Here is an 18,389-nt window from a genome sequence, read left to right as displayed (position 1 = left end):
TATAAAACGTGAAATGTCAAGGTTAAACTATAGGTAAAAGAAAATACAGAATGTCCTGGCAAATGAATGTTGCTCAAGTGTTATGATCAGTTTCACGATTGTTTCACTGAAAACTGAACATATCAGTTTGGATTCCAGGCTACCTGTTTCTATTGCCTGTTGAAAATGAGTGAAGGACAACAACCAATCAGCCCTTGGTACTGTTGTGAAATAACCTGTTGTCTTTAACATACAGTGCATTTGGAAAGTATTCAGACCCCTTGACTTTTTCCACATTTTGTTACAGCCTTATTCTAAAATTGATGAAATTGTTTTTTCCCCCTCATCAATCTACACAAAATAAGCCCATAATGACAAAGCAAAAACAGGTTTTTAGATTTTTTTTAGAATTTATAAAAAAACAACTGATATTACATTTACATAAATATTCAGACCCTTTACTCAGTTCTTTGTTGAAGCACCTTTGGCAGCGATTACAGCCTCAAGTCTTCTTGGGTATGACGCTACAAGCTTGGCACACCTGTATTTGGGGAGTTTGTCCCATTCCTCTCTGCAGATCCTCTCAAGCTCTGTCAGGTTGGATGGGGAGCGTCGCTGCACAGATATTTTCAGGTCTCTCCAGAGATGTTCAATTGGGTTCAAGTCTGGGCTCTGGCTGGGCCACTCAAGGACATTCAGAGACTTGTCCCGAAGCCACTCCTGCGTTGTCTTGGCTGTGTGCTTAGGGTCGTTGTCCCGTTGGAAGGTGAAGTGCCAGGTTTCCTCCAGACGTGACACCTGGCATTCAGGCCAAAGAGTTCAATCAAGCCATATCTCAGACTGGCCAATAAAAATAAAAGATTAACATGGGCAGTCTGAGATATGGCTTTTTCTTTGCAACTCTGCCTAGAAGGTCAGCATAACGGAGTCGCCTCTTCACTGTTGAGGTTGAGACTGGTGTTTTGCGGGTACTATTTAATGAAGCTGCCAGTTGAGGACCTGTGAGGCATATGTTTCTCAAACTAAAAACTCTAATGTATTTGTCCTCTTGCTCAGTTGTGCACCGGGGCCTCCGACTCCTCTTTCTATTCTGGTTAGAGCCAGTTTGACTGTTCTGTGAAGGGAGTAGTACACAGCGTTGTATGAGATTTTCAGTTTCTTGGCAATTTCTCGCATGGAATAGCCTTCATTTCTCAGAACAAGAATAGACTGACGAGTTTCAGAAGAAAGTTCTTTGTTTCTGGCCATTTTGAGCCTGTAATCGAGCCCACAATTTCTGATGCTCCAGATACTCAACTAGTCTCAAGAAGGCCAGTTTTATTGCTTATTTATTCAGCACAACAGTTTCAGCTGTGCTAACATAATTGCAAAAGGGTTTTCTAATGATCAATTAACCTTTTAAAATGATAAACTTGGATTAGCAAACACAACGTGCCATTGGAACACAGGACTCTGTATGCATATGCAGATATTCCATAGAAAATCAGCCGTTTCCAGCTACAATAGCCATTTACAACATTAACAATGTCTACACTGTATTTCTGATCCATTTTATGTTCTTTTAATGGACAACAAAATTGCTTTTCTTTCGAAAATAAGGACATTTCTAAGTGACCGCAAACTTTTGAACGGTAGTGTATCTAAATAAGATATTTCTGGTTTTTATTTTTAAGAAATGCGCAAACATTTCTAGAAACTTGTTTTCGGTTTGTCATTATGGGGTATTTTGTGTAAATTGCTGAGTATTTGTATTTATTTAATCAATTTTACAATAAGGCTGTAACGTAACAAAATGTGGAAAAAGTCAAGGGGTCTGAATACTTTCCGAAGGCACTGTAAGCCCATGCAGCCTGTTCTCCTGTATTGTTTGATCATGTCTATAATCTCAGTCTGCATTTTATGCAATGACCTACATGGCATGTAAGTAGCAGAACACTGAACACTGCACTCTTTATCCAGTCTTGTGCAACACACATTCATTTCTTTCTAGCATGAAAGAATTTTAAACCTCTCAACGTTCCCGTACTATTACATCTTTCATTATTATTTTAAGCAAAGAGTTTAGAGGTCTTAGAAGTCAGCTGGCAGTAATTCCTCTGAGGTAAAGGAATTCCATTTTTCCCTGGATAGAAAGAAACCTAAAATAAACTCTGTTTTGTATTTTGTTGTGTAGGCTTGTTATTTCTCAGTGGACAAGAGAACAATCCATACTTTAATGTGGATATTGTTTATTTTTTTTGCAACATATCCAATACTTTGTTTCATAAATATTCATTTGAGATTTAATTTTCTCAGTAATATTGGCAAACTTCTTTATAAATTATGTTTCTTCAAACTGGTGGGATGGTATAATTGCCTTACTGTTCTCAATGCCTTCAGGTAACATATGCTGTATGCTGCATACATTAAGACAACTGAAAAGTAGTATGCTAAGGAGATAAAAAAAACCTTACTTCTGATCAAATTGTAAAATGACCTTATAACATGTACAGTATGTTGTCAAACTGTTTGGACAAGAGACAGGCTGTCATCTGTAAGCTTGACTTTTGATTGGAACCACGTGATTGAAAAGGGCCTGTCTTGAGTAATTGAAATGAAATAGCCGTGGTAGTCCTGTCATGGGTGGCTGTGGCTGAATGATGCTAGATTAATTTTGGATTGTTAGATGTACTTCTCCATACGCATCACTTGTATGTTGGCTAGTTTGGAGAACCAGTGGTTAACGTGCGTGTTACTGTGGCAGGAGGTTTGAATGAAGCCTAGTTTGCTGTAGAGGGCATTCGCTGCTGTCTGCGGTGAGCTGGTTTCCAGGACAACATGAGAGAAGCCACGATCCTTGCAGAACTCCATGACCTTATGAGCCAGTTGGGAGCCAAGGCCTTTTTTGCGGTAGGCGAACGACACAATCAAGTGGGGCACCTCGCCGTAGCTTCCATCTCTCTCATCTTGGCCTATCTCATCGACCCCTCCCAAAGGCCCTCCATTCCAGCCGTCTCCATTTTCGTCCCCTCCCCTCCTCCCCACCACCGCCACCAGCCCAGCCACCTTGGACTTGCCGTTGACCTCAGCCTTCGCCACCCAGAAGCCGTTGTCTGGGTTGTCCAGGAAGCTGGCCTCTATGTCGGCCATGTCTGTGGCCATCCTTCTTAGCCTGTAGCCCTCGTATATTTCATAGCAGCAGTAGTAGATGAGACCAGCCCACACTCCTCCGAAGAGTAAGGCCATGAAATAGGAGCTTCCACCTAGCACGTAGCCTGCCATAGAAATGCTTAGGGTCACACCGATTTGATCTGGGTGGCTTATGGTCTTGAAGAAAGCTGGATAGACATGTTCCAAAATCCCATTGCGAAACAATGAGATGACGGCATCTTTATCCTCGGCCTGGTACTCCCGGATCGAACACTGCACTGTGAGAAAGAGAAGGGGGAAGGAACGGGGGTGTTTCAGCTCAATGCGACTTATCTGCCTCTTTTTGCAATTATACAATCCTGCTGGATTTGCTTCACAATGGGCTCACATAACAGTTTGTAAAATAAGTCCCTTTCAACATCATTTATAGACTAAAAACCAGGTAATTATAGAATACACAAAGTGGCATATGAAATGTATCTTGCCAACTAAAATGAGACTAATAAATCAAACTTTATGTATTTAAGTGATAACATTGAGATACTGTCATCTTTGACAAGAAAGGTCCTAACTAGTAATCAGGACAACGCAAGTAAGTTATGATGAATACAGTTAGGATATAAATCACAGACAACCGGAACATTTATATGTAAATGAACACAAACTGTGTCTAACAGCCTCAGTACATGTCAGTTTTACTATTGCCCCATCAACCATACACTCCTTGTCTAACCAGAAGTTAAAGTCAACTAGCACTAGTAGTGCACACACAGAAAAACAGAATATGACTTACAGTTATTTTTCTGCTCCATTTTGTGTTCTCTGTTCCAATGTTTCTTTTCCTCCTTGTTACTTTCACACTGCTACTCACTTTGGTACAATTCCCCCTCCTCACCTTCTCTTTCTGTGAACTTTAGCCACAGTTTGTGGTAAGTACCAATTCACAAAGCTGCTGCTAATTAGTCTGAGCATGCTCTGTCGCTATTTCACACATACACACATGCACGCACGCGGCAAAATCCTGTGTACCTCAATGACCTTGTAAGTTGCATATCTCTGTATGTATGACTTCTGAATTGTTTTTATTAATACAAAATTATATCCATGAAATGCAATAATTTGACATTTGCTGAATGTGAAAGTAAAATGATTAGGCAGAATTTCTCATTGAAATAAATCACCATCTAAACTATTGCAAGTTTGTACAAATTATTAAATGTAGCCTTCTGCTTCATTTAAGGACCCATTTAATTTCTCCCTTATTACATTTACATTTAAGTCATTTAGCAGACGCTCTTATCCAGAGCGACTTACAGTTAGTGAGTGCATACATCATTTTTTATACTGGCCCCCCATGGGAATCGAACCCACATCCCTGGCGTTGCAAACGCCATGCTCTACCAACTGAGCTACATCCCTGCCGGTCATTCCCTCCCCTACCCTGGACGACGCTGAGCCAATTGTGCGCCGCCCCATGGGTCTCCCGGTCGCGGCCGGCTACGACAGAGCCTGGATGCGAACCAGGATCTCTAGTGGCACAGCTAGCACTGCGATGCAGTGCCTTAGACCACTGCGCCACTCGGGAGATTAGACCACTGCGCTGTTGTTAATAAAATGATTCATGGAAGGAATTTCTTGGTGTGACAAGCAAAGGCAGTACAGTACCTATAGACTATTATTCACTGTAGACAAGGATACCAACAAATCTGCATTAAGCTACATAGGCTACATGAGGATACAACAGTGAATGTTTGAATGAACAGTATCCCATATAGCCTATGTCTACACCAAACAACCCATTTACATTTGACATTAAAGTGGTTTGAAGGCCCCTGTATTGTTGTGATCTGTCACGCCCTGGCTCTGGGGACTCTAGTATGTTGAGCCAGGGTGTGAGTTTTCATTTGTTTTTCGTTCTAGTTTTGTAGTTCTATGTTGGCCAGTGTGGTTCTCAATCAGAGGCAACGTGTATCAGCTGTTGCTTGTTGTCTCTGATTGGGAACCATACTTAAGCAGCCAGTTTTCCCACAGTGTTTGTGGGATCTTGTTCCTGTGTAGGTTTGTGTTTTGCACCTTTGGACGTCACGTATCGTTTGTTGTTTTGTTCGTATAACCATTATTTAATAAATATGTTCACCTTCCACGCTGCGCCTTGGTCCTCTGTATCCGACAATCGTGACATGATCACAGTCCCCTGTATGTCCTATACTGTGTTATTATAGGCCTATCTGAAATATGTGGAGAGAGTGTGATGAATAATGTTGTGTCCCTTGACGTTTGAGCTCCTATGGCCTCATGCAGTGACAGTGTCTTCTGCAATAACCCAATGGCCCTCTGACGAGATTACATTTCCTCTGCTGGTGGAGGGCCCTTACACCTGTTTAAATCAATAGCACCGCCTCATGAATTGCAGAGCGATGGAAGGTCAAGGAACTCTGGAACTTTCTCAAACCTTTTTAGAGTGCTCTTGTGAATTCTGAAATCCAGATCAGTGAACCTTCTGAACCTTCAGCTTTTAATCAAATGTAGGGACTGAATCAAATGTTCCTCTGTTTATATAAGAGGATGGATGGTATGGTGTGGTAATATCACACTGGAGCGAATACTGTTTCATTCCACTTGTTCATGTAATCATTACATTACCTGAATATAATGTTTGGCAGAAGAAAGTAGCTGAACAGACAGACCACATCTTGCAAACCTACTGTACAGATCATTCATGACCAACTTACAGGTCTGTGACTTTTGTCATTGAGAAATATAACAAATCACAATTTATTCTTAAGGTCTAATGCAGCTATTTTTAAAATCTCAAAATCAAATCATTTCTGGGTAACAATTAAGTACCATACTGTGATTGTTTTAAATTAAACGGTCAAAAATAAACAAAAATAGCTTCTTAGCAAAGAGCAATTTATCAAGCAAGAATTTAGCTAGAACTGCCTGGGAGTGGCTTCAGTGGGAGGGGAAGTGAAAGTAAATGGACAACTGTCAGAAAAATAAATCTAGAAAGAAGCACGAGACAAGGCTGCTCATGATCCATGCTCCTCTTTGCCCTCTACCTCGAACCAATTGCCCAATCCATAAGACAGAGTACAGATATTACAGGGGTGAACATCAGAGGAACAGAACACAAACTATCACTGTATGCAGACAACGTCTTAATCTACATACGCAACCCCTCATCTTCCCTACCAAAGTTAATGACACTTGTAGAAATGCTGGATATAAAATAAATATCAACAAGACTCAGATTTTTGCATATAACTATACCCCTACAGAAGAGATAAAGGCACAATATAACCTGCAATGGAACACACAATCAATAAAATACCTTGGGATCAACTTGCCGAAAGACCTTTCAAAACTATACAATATCAACTACACACCACTAAATAAAAAATTCATATCTAGATGGAACATGCAACCCCTAGATTTGACACCCAGAATGAACACAATAAAAATGAATATCCTACCAAGGCTTTAATTCCTTTTTCAATCTCGGTAACACTTTATTTGGATAGTCTGTAGAGCATCTACAGATGGACTGTCAGCAACATTTCAGCTAACTATCTACTAACCCTAGCTCTAACCCTAACCTTAACCCTTACCCTAACCCTAACCCTAAACTTAACCTAACCCTAGCTCTAATCCTAACCTTAACCCTTACCCTAACCCTTATTCTAAACCTAACCCTAACCTTAGCAAGCAGGTACTTATCAACAGATACAGTGAGCACTAAAAGTATTGCGACAGTGACTATTTTTGTTGTTGTTTTGGCTCTGTACTCTAGGACTTTGGAATTGAAATCATACAATGACTATGAGGTTAAAGTGCAGACTATCAGCTTTAATTTGAGGGTATTATCATCCATATCGGGTGAATCGTTTAGAAATTACAGCACTTTTTGTACATAGTCTCTCCATTTTAGGGGACCAAAAATATTGGGACAAATTCATTTATGTGTATTAAAGTAGTCAAAAGTTTAGTATTTTGTCCCGTATTCCTAGCACGCAATGACTACATCAAGCTTGTGACTCTACACACTTGTTGGATGCATTTGCTGTTTGTTTTGGTTGTGTTTCAGATTATTTTGTGACCAAATTAATGGTAAATAATGTATTGTGTCATTTTGGAGTCACTTTGATTGTAAATAAGAATAGAATATGTTTCTAAACACTTCTACATTAATGTGGATGCTACCATAATTATGAATAATCCTGAATGAATCGAGAATAATAATGAGTGAGAAAGTTACAGATGCATAAATATCATACCCCCCCCAAAAATGCTAACCTCCCCTATTATTTTAATGGTGAGAGGTTAGCAGGTCTTGGGGGTATGATATTTGTGTGTCTAACTTTCTAGTTCATAAAGATTACTCCATATCACTCATAGAAGTAGGATAACAAACACAATCAATATATGGAACAAGACCAAAAAGCAGAACAACCTGGACAATTAAACAGCTACCCTATGATGGCCAGCATTTGACACCAACTTCAAAGAATTATGATAGAAAAACACGGTACGCTTTTTTATAACCCCAAAACTTCAGAAGAAAAATTTCACTAAAAATACATGCTGGAGAAACTGCAGACAAACAGAAGCCAACCATTCACAAATCTTTTGGACATGCCCTACAATAGAACCTTTCTGGACAGACATACAGTGGGGGAAAAAAGTATTTAGTCAGCCACCAATTGTGCAAGTTCTCCCACTTAAAAAGATGAGAGAGGCCTGTAATTTTCATCATAGGTACACGTCAACTATGACAGACAAAATTAGATTTTTTTTCTCCAGAAAATCACATTGTAGGATTTTTCATGAATTTATTTGCAAATTATGGTGGAAAATAAGTATTTGGTCAATAACAAAAGTTTCTCAATACTTTGTTATATACCCTTTGTTGGCAATGACACAGGTCAAACGTTTTCTGTAAGTCTTCACAAGGTTTTCACACACTGTTGCTGGTATTTTGGCCCATTCCTCCATGCAGATCTCCTCTAGAGCAGTGATGTTTTGGGGCTGTCGCTGGGCAACACGGACTTTCAACTCCCTCCAAAGATTTTCTATGGGGTTGAGATCTGGAGACTGGCTAGGCCACTCCAGGACCTTGAAATGCTTCTTACGAAGCCACTCCTTTGTTGCCCGAGCGGTGTGTTTGGGATCATTGTCATGCTGAAAGACCCAGCCACGTTTCATCTTCAATGCCCTTGCTGATGGAAGGAGGTTTTCACTCAAAATCTCACGATACATGGCCCCATTCATTCTTTCCTTTACACGGATCAGTCGTCCTGGTCCCTTTGCAGAAAAACAGCCCCAAAGCATGATGTTTCCACCCCCATGCTTCACAGTAGGTATGATGTTCTTTGGATGCAACTCAGCATTCTTTGTCCTCCAAACACGACGAGTTGAGTTTTTACCAAAAAGTTCTATTTTGGTTTCATCTGACCCATATGACATTCTCCCAATCCTCCTCTGGATCATCCAAATGCACTCTAGCAAACTTCAGACGGGCCTGGACATGTACTGGCTTAAGCAGGGGGACACGTCTGGCACTGCAGGATTTGAGTCCCTGGCGGCGTAGTGTGTTACTGATGGTAGGCTTTGTTACTTTGGTCCCAGCTCTCTGCAGGTCATTCAGTAGGTCCCCCCGTGTGGTTCTGGGATTTTTGCTCACCGTTCTTATGATCATTTTGACCCCACGGGGTGAGATCTTGCGTGGAGCCCCAGATCGAGGGAGATTATCAGTGGTCTTGTATGTCTTCCATTTCCTAATAATTGCTCCCACAGTTGATTTCTTCAAACCAAGCTGCTTACCTATTGCAGATTCAGTCTTCCCAGCCTGGTGCAGGTCTACAATTTTGTTTCTGGTGTCCTTTGACAGCTCTTTGGTCTTGGCCATAGTGGAGTTTGGAGTGTGACTGTTTGAGGTTGTGGACAGGTGTCTTTTATACTGATAACAAGTTCAAACAGGTGCCATTAATACAGGTAACGAGTGGAGGACAGAGGAGCCTCTTAAAGAAGAAGTTACAGGTCTGTGAGAGCCAGAAATCTTGCTTGTTTGTAGGTGACCAAATACTTATTTTCCACCATAATTTGCAAATAAATTCATTAAAAATCCTACAATGTGATTTTCTCAATTTGTCTGTCATAGTTGACGTGTACCTATGATGAAAATTACAGGCCTCTCTCATCTTTTTAAGTGGGAGAACTTGCACAATTGGTGGTTGACTAAATACTTTTTTTCCCCACTGTACTCTCAGAACTCAAAGACATTTTTAAAGTGGACATCCCAAATAATATAAAAACATATCTTGGAATTACTCCAAAAACACTCAACAATACGGACAAACTGCTATACAACAACATAATTGCCGCAAGTAAGAAAACAATAACAAGACACTGGCTATCATCTCAAAACCAACCATCCTGGACTGGACCAATGACATCCATGACATTGAAAAAATTACAGCTACAATTCGGTTGAAACTGGACCTCTTTGTAAATACTTGGACAAAATGGACATCATATTTAAACCAACAAACAACAGAACCCACCTATGCAACAAACCACAGACCACAGAAGACCAGACATCAGACCACAGAACAACGAAAGACATAAAGGAAGCACATGGGAAGAAGGATAATGCACCAGGGTGAAAACAAATTATATTTTCAAATACAAGTAAACGTTGTATTAATCAAGTTTTTTACTGCATTTGCCCTATAACAAATATAGATTTTCCATCCATTTGCATTTTGGGGCTTTTTTTCTTAAGTGTATAGGTAATACATTCTTTGAAACCTTACAAATATTAAAGTTTAATACCACTTTTCCAAGGCAACCTTGTGAGCAAAATTTCAAATGACAATAAATAATTCAGTATACTGTCTTTAATAACTGCATTATACATTCCCTGCCAGGCCAGTCATGCATCACTCCCCATTGCGCAGAAGCATAATGAGAAATACATTCCTTTCTGAAATGTTGTACTTCAAGATGATATCGTTCAAGTCAAATTACATTAAATTGAAATATTGAACATTTCATATTTCACCTGGCTCCTTACATTGCATAAATATCGTTCAGCAGTGCTGATTGCTGTCACAAGGAAGGGGACTGGAAATCTATTCATGATTTTCATCATTTTGCAAAGCTAAGTGTGTTTACCTGTACATACTGGACAATCATCGTGGAGTTTTCTGCAGTGCTCAACTATCAACAGCAGTGCCATGGGTGCATACCTGGACACTCAATTTGATAACACAGCATGGCACTGTGGCTTTAATATGCCCTGCAATTAAACACGAGTTTTTCTATGGAAGTCAATGAGAGACTGTCGAATTTGGTCATCAAAAAATGTAAAGGCTTATTTGTTACGTGAGGTTTATTTGATCGAATACAAGTTTTGTAATGCTTAGGTTGTTACATGTTTACTGATATAAGTAGGACAAGTGACATCCTGTCAACTTTGAGAAAAAACACTTTATATCGGAATTGTCTCAAGACGGCTATGCATATTAATGACATGAGGCTAGTAGCATAGCATCTCTCTCCATTGAATACAGGCAGTTGATGTCAACATTCAATATTTAAAAAAGTTCCGCTCTGTGGACAACGAATTCCATTGTTAGGGTGGAGACATAGGCATCTCGTCATTTATATACAAATCTCTAAACAGACTCAACGTTTTCTCACCATATACCCTGAAAACAATAATGAGTCGTTAGGACGTCCTGGGACGTTATGAAATGGTCACCTAAAGTCGTCAGGATGTTGTGTCATGGTTCCCTGGAGGTTTTGTCTAGTTCCCAGTTGGTCCCGAGGACGTCCCCGAGGATGTTTTTAGGACGTTCTTGGGATGTTGTGTCATGGTCCCCTGGAGGTTTTGTCTAGCTGCCAGTTTGTCCCAACAACGTTTTTAGGAAGTTCTAGGGACGTTGTTTAGTTTAGTTTATTAGGATCCCCATTAGCTACTGCACATGGAGCAGCTACTCTTCCTGGGGTCCACATAAAATGTACAAATACATGACAGTACAGAACAGTAATAAACAAGACCAACATAAGATATTACATGAAATTCAAAATAAAAAATATAAATAAAATGGTTATATATAGGAAAGACACCAAGAGACAAGAAAAATACTGTTTACAAACTATTCATATATATACATATTCATATTATTATATACAGTACAGTTAAATTAGATCTCGTTTTTCAACCACTTCACAAATCTCTTGTTAACAAACGATAGTTTTGGCAAGTCGGTTAGGACATCTACTTTGTGCATGACACAAGTAAGTTTTCCAACAATTGTTTACAGACAGATTATTTCACTTATAATTCACTGTATCACAATTCCAGTGGGTCAAAAGTTTACATACACTAAGTTGACTGTGCCTTTAAACAGCTTGGAAATTTCCAGAAAATGATGTCATGGCTTTAGAAGCTTCTGATAGGCTAATTGACATAATTTGAGTCAATTGGAGGTGTACCTGGGGATGTATTTCAAGGCCTACCTTCAAACTCAGTGCCTCTTTGCTTGACATCATGGGAAAATAAAAAGAAATCAGCCAAGACCTCAGAAAAAAAATGGTTGACCTCCACAAGTCTGTTTCATCCTTGGGAGCAATTTCCAAATGCCTGAAGGTACCACGTTCATCTGTACAAACAATAGTACGCAAGTATAAACACCATGGGACCACACAGTCATCATACCGCTCAGGAAGGAGACGCGTTCTGTCTCCTAGAGATTAACGTACTTTGGTGCAAAAAGTGCAAATCAATCCCAGAAAAACAGCAAAGGACCTTGTGAAGATGCTGGAGGAAACAGGTACAAAAGTATCTATATCCACAGTAAAACGAGTCCTATATCGACATAACCTGAAAGTCCGGTCAGCAAGGAAGAAGCCACTGCTCCAAAACCGCCATAAAAAAGCCAGACTACGGTTTGCAACTGTACATGGGGACAAAGATTGTACTTTTTGGAGAAATGTCCTCTGGTCTGATGAAACAAAAATAGAACTGTTTGGCCATAATGACCATCGTTATGTTTGGAGGAAAAAGGGGGTTGCTTGCAAGCCGAAGAACACCATCCCAACCGTGAAGCACGGGGGTGGCAGCATCATGCTGTGGGGGTGCTTTGCTGCAGGAGGGACTGGTGCACTTCACAAAATAGATGGTATCATGAGGAAGGAAAATGATGTGGATATATTGAAGCAACATCTCAAGACATCAGTCAGGAAGTTAAAGCTTGGTCGCAAATGGGTCTTCCAAATGGACAATGACCCCAAGCATACTTCCAAAGTTGTGGCAAAATGGCTTAAGGACAACAAAGTCAAGGTATTGGAGTGGCCATGACCTCAATCCTATAGAACATTTGTGGGCAGAACTGAAAAAGCGTGTGCGAGCAAGGAGGCCTACAAACCTGACTCAGTTACACCAGCTGTGTCAGGAGGAATGGGCCAAAATGTACCCAACCTATTGTGTGAAGCTTGTGGAAGGCTACCCGAAACGTTTGACCCAAGTTAAACAATTTAAAGGCAACGCTACCAAATACTAATTGATTGTATGTAAACTCCTCACCCACTGGGAATGTGATAAAATAAATAAAAGCTGAAATAAATCATTCTCTCTACTATTATTCTGACATTTCACATTCTTAAAATAAAGTGGTGATCCTAACTGACCTAAAACAGGGAATTTGTATAGGATTAAATGTCAGGAATTGTGAAAAACTGAGTTTAAATGTATTTGGCTAAGGTGTATGTAACCTTCCGACTTCAGCTGTCTGTCTGTTTGAAGTGTATGCAAATAGATTATACAAGTGGTTAGGCATTTTCAACACACGCAGTTAAGGGCAAGACATGCTGCTTTGTTTTGAGCCAGCTGCAGCTTTGCTAGGTCTTTCTTTGCTGCACCTGACCATATTACCGGACAGTAATCAAGATGGGACAAAATTAAAGCCTAAACAACTTTTACAGTAGCTCTTTGAGTCAAAAACGCTGGGCTTGTTTTTTTTATAACAGATCTACCTTTCCCCATCTTCACAACAACTTTGTCAATATGACTTGACCATGATAACTGACCATCCAATGTTACTCCTAGGAGTTTAGCTTCTTCAACTTGTTCAATGGTCCCACCCTTTATGCACAACTCGAGTTGATGTTTAGGTCTAAGAGAATGCTTTGAACCAAATACAATGTTTTTGGTTTTAGATGTATTTAAGACCAGTTTGTTGTTAATGACCCATTCTTACACTGATTGTAACTCCTTGGTAAGAGTCTCAGTGAGCTCACTGGCTGTAGGTGCTGATGTTTTGAGTGTGCAATCATCAGCAAACATTGTCATTTTAGGTGGCAAATCATTTGTTAAAATAGAGAAGAGTAACGGCCCAAGGCAACTGCTCTGAGGGATACTGCACTGTACATATCTATTGTTAGAAAAGCTTCCATTGAAGAATACTCTCTGAGTTCAATTGGATAATTCTCCAGCTATGTGAGGTGATGTAAAGCCATAACAAGTGAGTTTTTTTCAATAACACATTTTGATCAATAACAGCATAGACTGCACTAAAATCTAACAATACAGCTCCAACTATTATCTTATTATCCATTTATTTTAGCCAATCATCAGTCATCTGAGTCAGTGCAGTACAAGTTGAGTGCCCTTCTCTATACGCATGCTGAAAGTCAGTAGTTAACTTGTCCTTTTAAAAATAGCTTTGTATTTGTTCAAACACAATTCTCTCCATCAGTTTACAAAGAACAGGCAGCAAACTGATTGGGTGGCTGTTAGAGCCAGCAAAGGGTGTTTAACTCTTTTTAGGTAGTGGAATTACTTTAGCATCCTTCCACGCCTGTGGACACACACACTCCTTTAGGCTTTGGTTAAAGACATGGCAAATAGGGGTGGCATTACAGTCTGCTACCATTCTCAATAGTTTCCCATCTAGCTTGTCTATACCTGGTGGCTTATCATTACCTATGACCCCAAGAACACCATCCCCACCGTCAAACATGGAGGTGGAAACATTATGCTTTGGGGGTGTTTTTCTGCTAAGGGGACAGGACAACTTCACCGCATCAAAGGGACGATGGACGGGGCCATGTACCGTAAAATCTTGGGTGAGAACCTCCTTCCCTCAGCCAGGGCATTGAAAATGGGTCGTGGATGGGTATTCCAGCATGACAATGACCCAAAACACACGGCCAAGGCAACAAAGGAGTGGCTCAAGAAGAAGCACATTAAGGTCCTGGAGTGGCCTAGCCAGTCTCCAGACCTTAATCCCATAGAAAATCTGTGGAGGGAGCTGAAGGTTCGAGTTGCCAAACGTCAGCCTCGAAACCTTAATGACTTGGAGAAGATCTGCAAAAAGGAGTGGGACAAAATCCCTCCTGAGATGTGTGCAAAACTGGTGGCCAACTACAAGAAACGTCTGACCTCTGTGATTGCCAACAAGGGTTTTGCCACCAAGTACTAAGTCATGTTTTGCAGAGGGGTCAAATACTTATTTCCCTCATTAAAATGCAAATCAATTTATAAAATTTTTGACATGCGTGTTTCTGGATTTTGTTGTTGTTATTCTGTCTGTCACTGTTCAAATAAACCTACCATTAGAATTATAGACTGATCATGTCTTTGTCGGTGGGCAAACGTACAAAATCAGCAGGGGCTCAAATACTTTTTTCCCTCACTGTACATGTAGGTAGAGTTATTAAAGTGACTCTGCATAGATAATAAACAGAGAGTAGCAGCAGCAGCGTAAAAGAGGGGGAGGGCAATGCAAATAGTCTGGGTAGCCATTTGGTTAGATGTTCAGGAGTCTTATGGCTTGGGGGTAGAGGCTGTTTAGAAGCCTCTTGGACCTAGACTTGGTGCTTCGGTACCGCTTGCCGAGCGGTAGCAGAGAGAACAGTCTATGACTAGGGTGGCTGGAGTCTTTGACCATTTTTAGGGCCTTCATCTGACACCGCCTGGTATAGAGGTCCTGGATGGCAGGAAGCTTGGCCCCAGTGATGTACTGGGCCGTACGCATTACCCTCTGTAGTGCCTTGCGGTCGGAGGCTGAGCAGTTGCCATACCAGGCAGTGATGCAACGTCCTAAGAACTAGTCAAATGAAAGTCCTGAGAACGTCCTAAAAAGGTCCTGACATGGTCCTCAGTGATGCCCTGGGAACTTACAGGGAACTAGACAAAGGTCCCCAAGAGAACGTTCCCTTGAGACCATCACACAACGTTCTTAGAACGTTCTCAGACGTCAGAGGGATAAAGTCGGGCCGAAACCCTTAAGGGACCTAATGGGAACGTCGCCGAATGTCATCAGGACGTCCCCTGTTTGCTGGGTATCCTTTCAGCATAGGGAGTATGGGGACTAAATTACAGCTTGTGTTCTTTTTCCACATCATCTTGCCTTTGAGAGATTCCGTATGTTGAGTACTGCATGTCTGGAACTTGAGAAAAATCGGAATTCCTGAGTCAACAATAGTAAAAAAGCATCCCTCCATTTCTGACATGTTATCATCGTACAAACCTGCCATTATCAAGACGAGACTCAGTGAAAATATGGTGATTATCACACTTAAATGCTGCAGATGTTTCTCATCACCAATAAAGGACAACAGAATTGCCACCATCTACTAAGGGACAGGCAAGAAGAAAAAGCACATTAGACATTTTCTAAAACATAAATAGTTATTGATAAGTAGCCTAATGGCTTTGCCTTGTGTACAGAAACTAAAACCTTGGTTCCCTGACAACATTTGAACATGTTCCCCCATGATGACCTCTGACACAATTAGTTCGGGAGTCAGACCAGGTCACTAAACCAAGTGACTAATTAATTGGGCCTTGATCATCATGCAGAAGTTGACATCATCAATGTCTAATTACTGAAGCTCCATCACACAAATACACCATAACCCCTCCAGCACCCACCTCAGCAACCCACAGTTATACTGTATAGGCCATGAATACAGTGATCTGTACATACATAGAATCTACGTTTAGTTTACAAATGTCTTCAGATAATGTTGGGTTGAATGAAATCATTCAATTAAAGCTTCCTGCTAAGTCTGCAGTACAACATAAATGAGCAGTGTTTATTTATTTTGGGTTGACAATAAAGCAACTATAGGTTTTTGAGAAAAACCATATTGCAGCTCATGCAGGCTCATCCATGAGCTCCCTACGGGACGGCCAGGGCAGAAAATGAGGCGTCAGCAGTAGCCTGAAACTAAAACTCAATCTATCTCACTTAAAAACATGCTGCCCAACCTACCAAACCACCAATACGCTCAGAGTTGCTAGAGTCTGGAGATTATAGGAAGGTTTTGCAGTGTAGACAAAGCTGTGAATGATCATGCCTGTTTTTCATTAGAAGTGGCTGCTATTGTTTTAAGGTTAATTGTTGACGGGGGATGTGGCTGGGAGGTTTACCAGCCCTTGGATGGTGGTGTGTTATATTAACAAGTGATGTTTCTCAGACAAGGTGTTCTCCATAGGATTTCAGCTCCTCTGACACACTGCAATGCAATGAGAGGGAGAAGAAAGCTCTCTGGAAGCTCAGTGAACAACACAGAGATACATTATAATGCCTGTGTAGATATACAATGCCTGAGTTGAGAAAATACCTATAATGAAAGAAAATTAACACTGAAATACATGGGTCGTTCCACGAAATGAGTGCCTTTGATATTTTAAGTAGAAATTGTGCACCAATATTTTATTTTAAAAGCCTGTTATATTAAACAAAGTGCCATTTCATATAGACCACATGGAGAATTCAATCAATCAGATGTTTTATATGAATACAGACTTTCTAAAGTGCCAACCTTCTTCATTTTGACACCCTCTGTACTGTAAAGTCAGAATAGTTTGAGGAACAAACTACTGTACTATGACCCATCTATGAAAAGCTGACGAACACGCACATGTAACCTGTGTTGCTCTATGACACTCACGACCCACACAAGAGTCGTTAGAAGGTAACAGGTTCTTCTACATAGAAGATCATAGGAAACCCCAGGATATAGTACCTATAATACTCATATAGTTGCTGTCACAAACTCCAAACTCCACACAGTTGTCAAAGACTAGTTGGATATTAACTTACTTACAGCATTTCTTATAAATTCATTTCTTATCAGGTATTTGCTTGGCGGACCTTATTTTTTGTATTGACATTTGTCAATAAAACTCATGAATGCAACTGTTCTTGTCAAATTGGTTTGTTTTCTACTTGTAGCCCTGGTTGTCCTAAAAAGAAAATGGTAAAACACTTCAATGTGAGACTAAATATGAGGGCAGAGCAAGCAGATTAATGAAATGAGTGAATTTCTGCTTTTTCACTGTGGGATTTTCTGGGACGGATAAATTAATAGGCACTTACTATAGTATTATTTTTTGATTTAACCTCTAGAGATGGGTAAATGTGACATGTGCTCTTTATGACAGGATGTTAAAATTAAGTGAAATCCCCCCCAAAAATGTTTACCTAGTTACACTTCGCAAAGGGCACCGACACATTACTGCCCACTTAAGATGTGTTTTACCTAACTTCAATGGGATGAATAGCAATCAATTTAGCGTCTCAGGCAGGTGTCCAACAGAGTATAAACAGGTAAATCAGATTAATTTAGAAACTAATTCTAGCATGAGGCCAAAGATGTGCTATCCCAAATCACCAGTTCTTCTATGACCTGATCAGAATAATCAGATTAAATTGTATACAGTATGTGATGAAAGAAGCACATTCAATGCAGTGTGCATCAGGGTTGACTGACTTGATGCATCAGTGTGCATCAAGTCAGTCATTTCAGGAGGTGATTTGAATATATACAGTGTATATATATATATATATATATATATTGTTATTGAACATCTACTGAACATCTACAAACCATCTACTTTGGACTATCCATATAAAGTGTTACCAAACGTTTACAACAATTAGGTCTAAGTTGGATATATATATATATATATATATATATATATATATATATACACACACACACAAACATATATATACTGTGTATATATATATATGTGTGTGTGTGTATATATATATATATATATATATATATATATATATATTCAAATATATAAAGGAAACACTTAAAATAAATTGGTTCTCCTTTTCAGTTAATTGAGAAATCATGGAAAATAGATGACATTTTGGTCACGCTTTATTTGGATAGTCCCATATAGATGATCTACAGATGGTCATACTATCTGTTGAGCAAATGCTTGCTAAGGTTAAGAATAAGGGTTAGAG

The 18,389-nt window shown here is 39.9% G+C and overlaps 1 protein-coding gene across 1 annotated transcript; it reads right to left on the bottom strand.

Annotated features, from left to right (window-relative positions):
- Positions 1 to 2,073: 2,073 nt before the first annotated feature.
- Positions 2,074 to 4,031, bottom strand: LOC121546734 (N-acetyltransferase 8). The gene is made up of 2 exons (XM_041857970.2): positions 3,902 to 4,031; positions 2,074 to 3,386 (listed from the first exon to the last, which is right to left on the bottom strand). Exons 1-2 carry the CDS (start codon positions 3,918 to 3,920, stop codon positions 2,641 to 2,643), a joined length of 765 nt encoding a protein of 254 aa, XP_041713904.2. The 5' UTR covers positions 3,921 to 4,031; the 3' UTR covers positions 2,074 to 2,640.
- Positions 4,032 to 18,389: the final 14,358 nt, after the last annotated feature.

Source organism: Coregonus clupeaformis, chromosome 30, assembly GCF_020615455.1.
Source record: "Coregonus clupeaformis isolate EN_2021a chromosome 30, ASM2061545v1, whole genome shotgun sequence".
NCBI classification, from domain to species: domain Eukaryota; kingdom Metazoa; phylum Chordata; class Actinopteri; order Salmoniformes; family Salmonidae; genus Coregonus; species Coregonus clupeaformis.
Note: the sequence above shows the minus strand (reverse complement) of the source record. Positions and strands in the feature narration are given on the sequence as shown.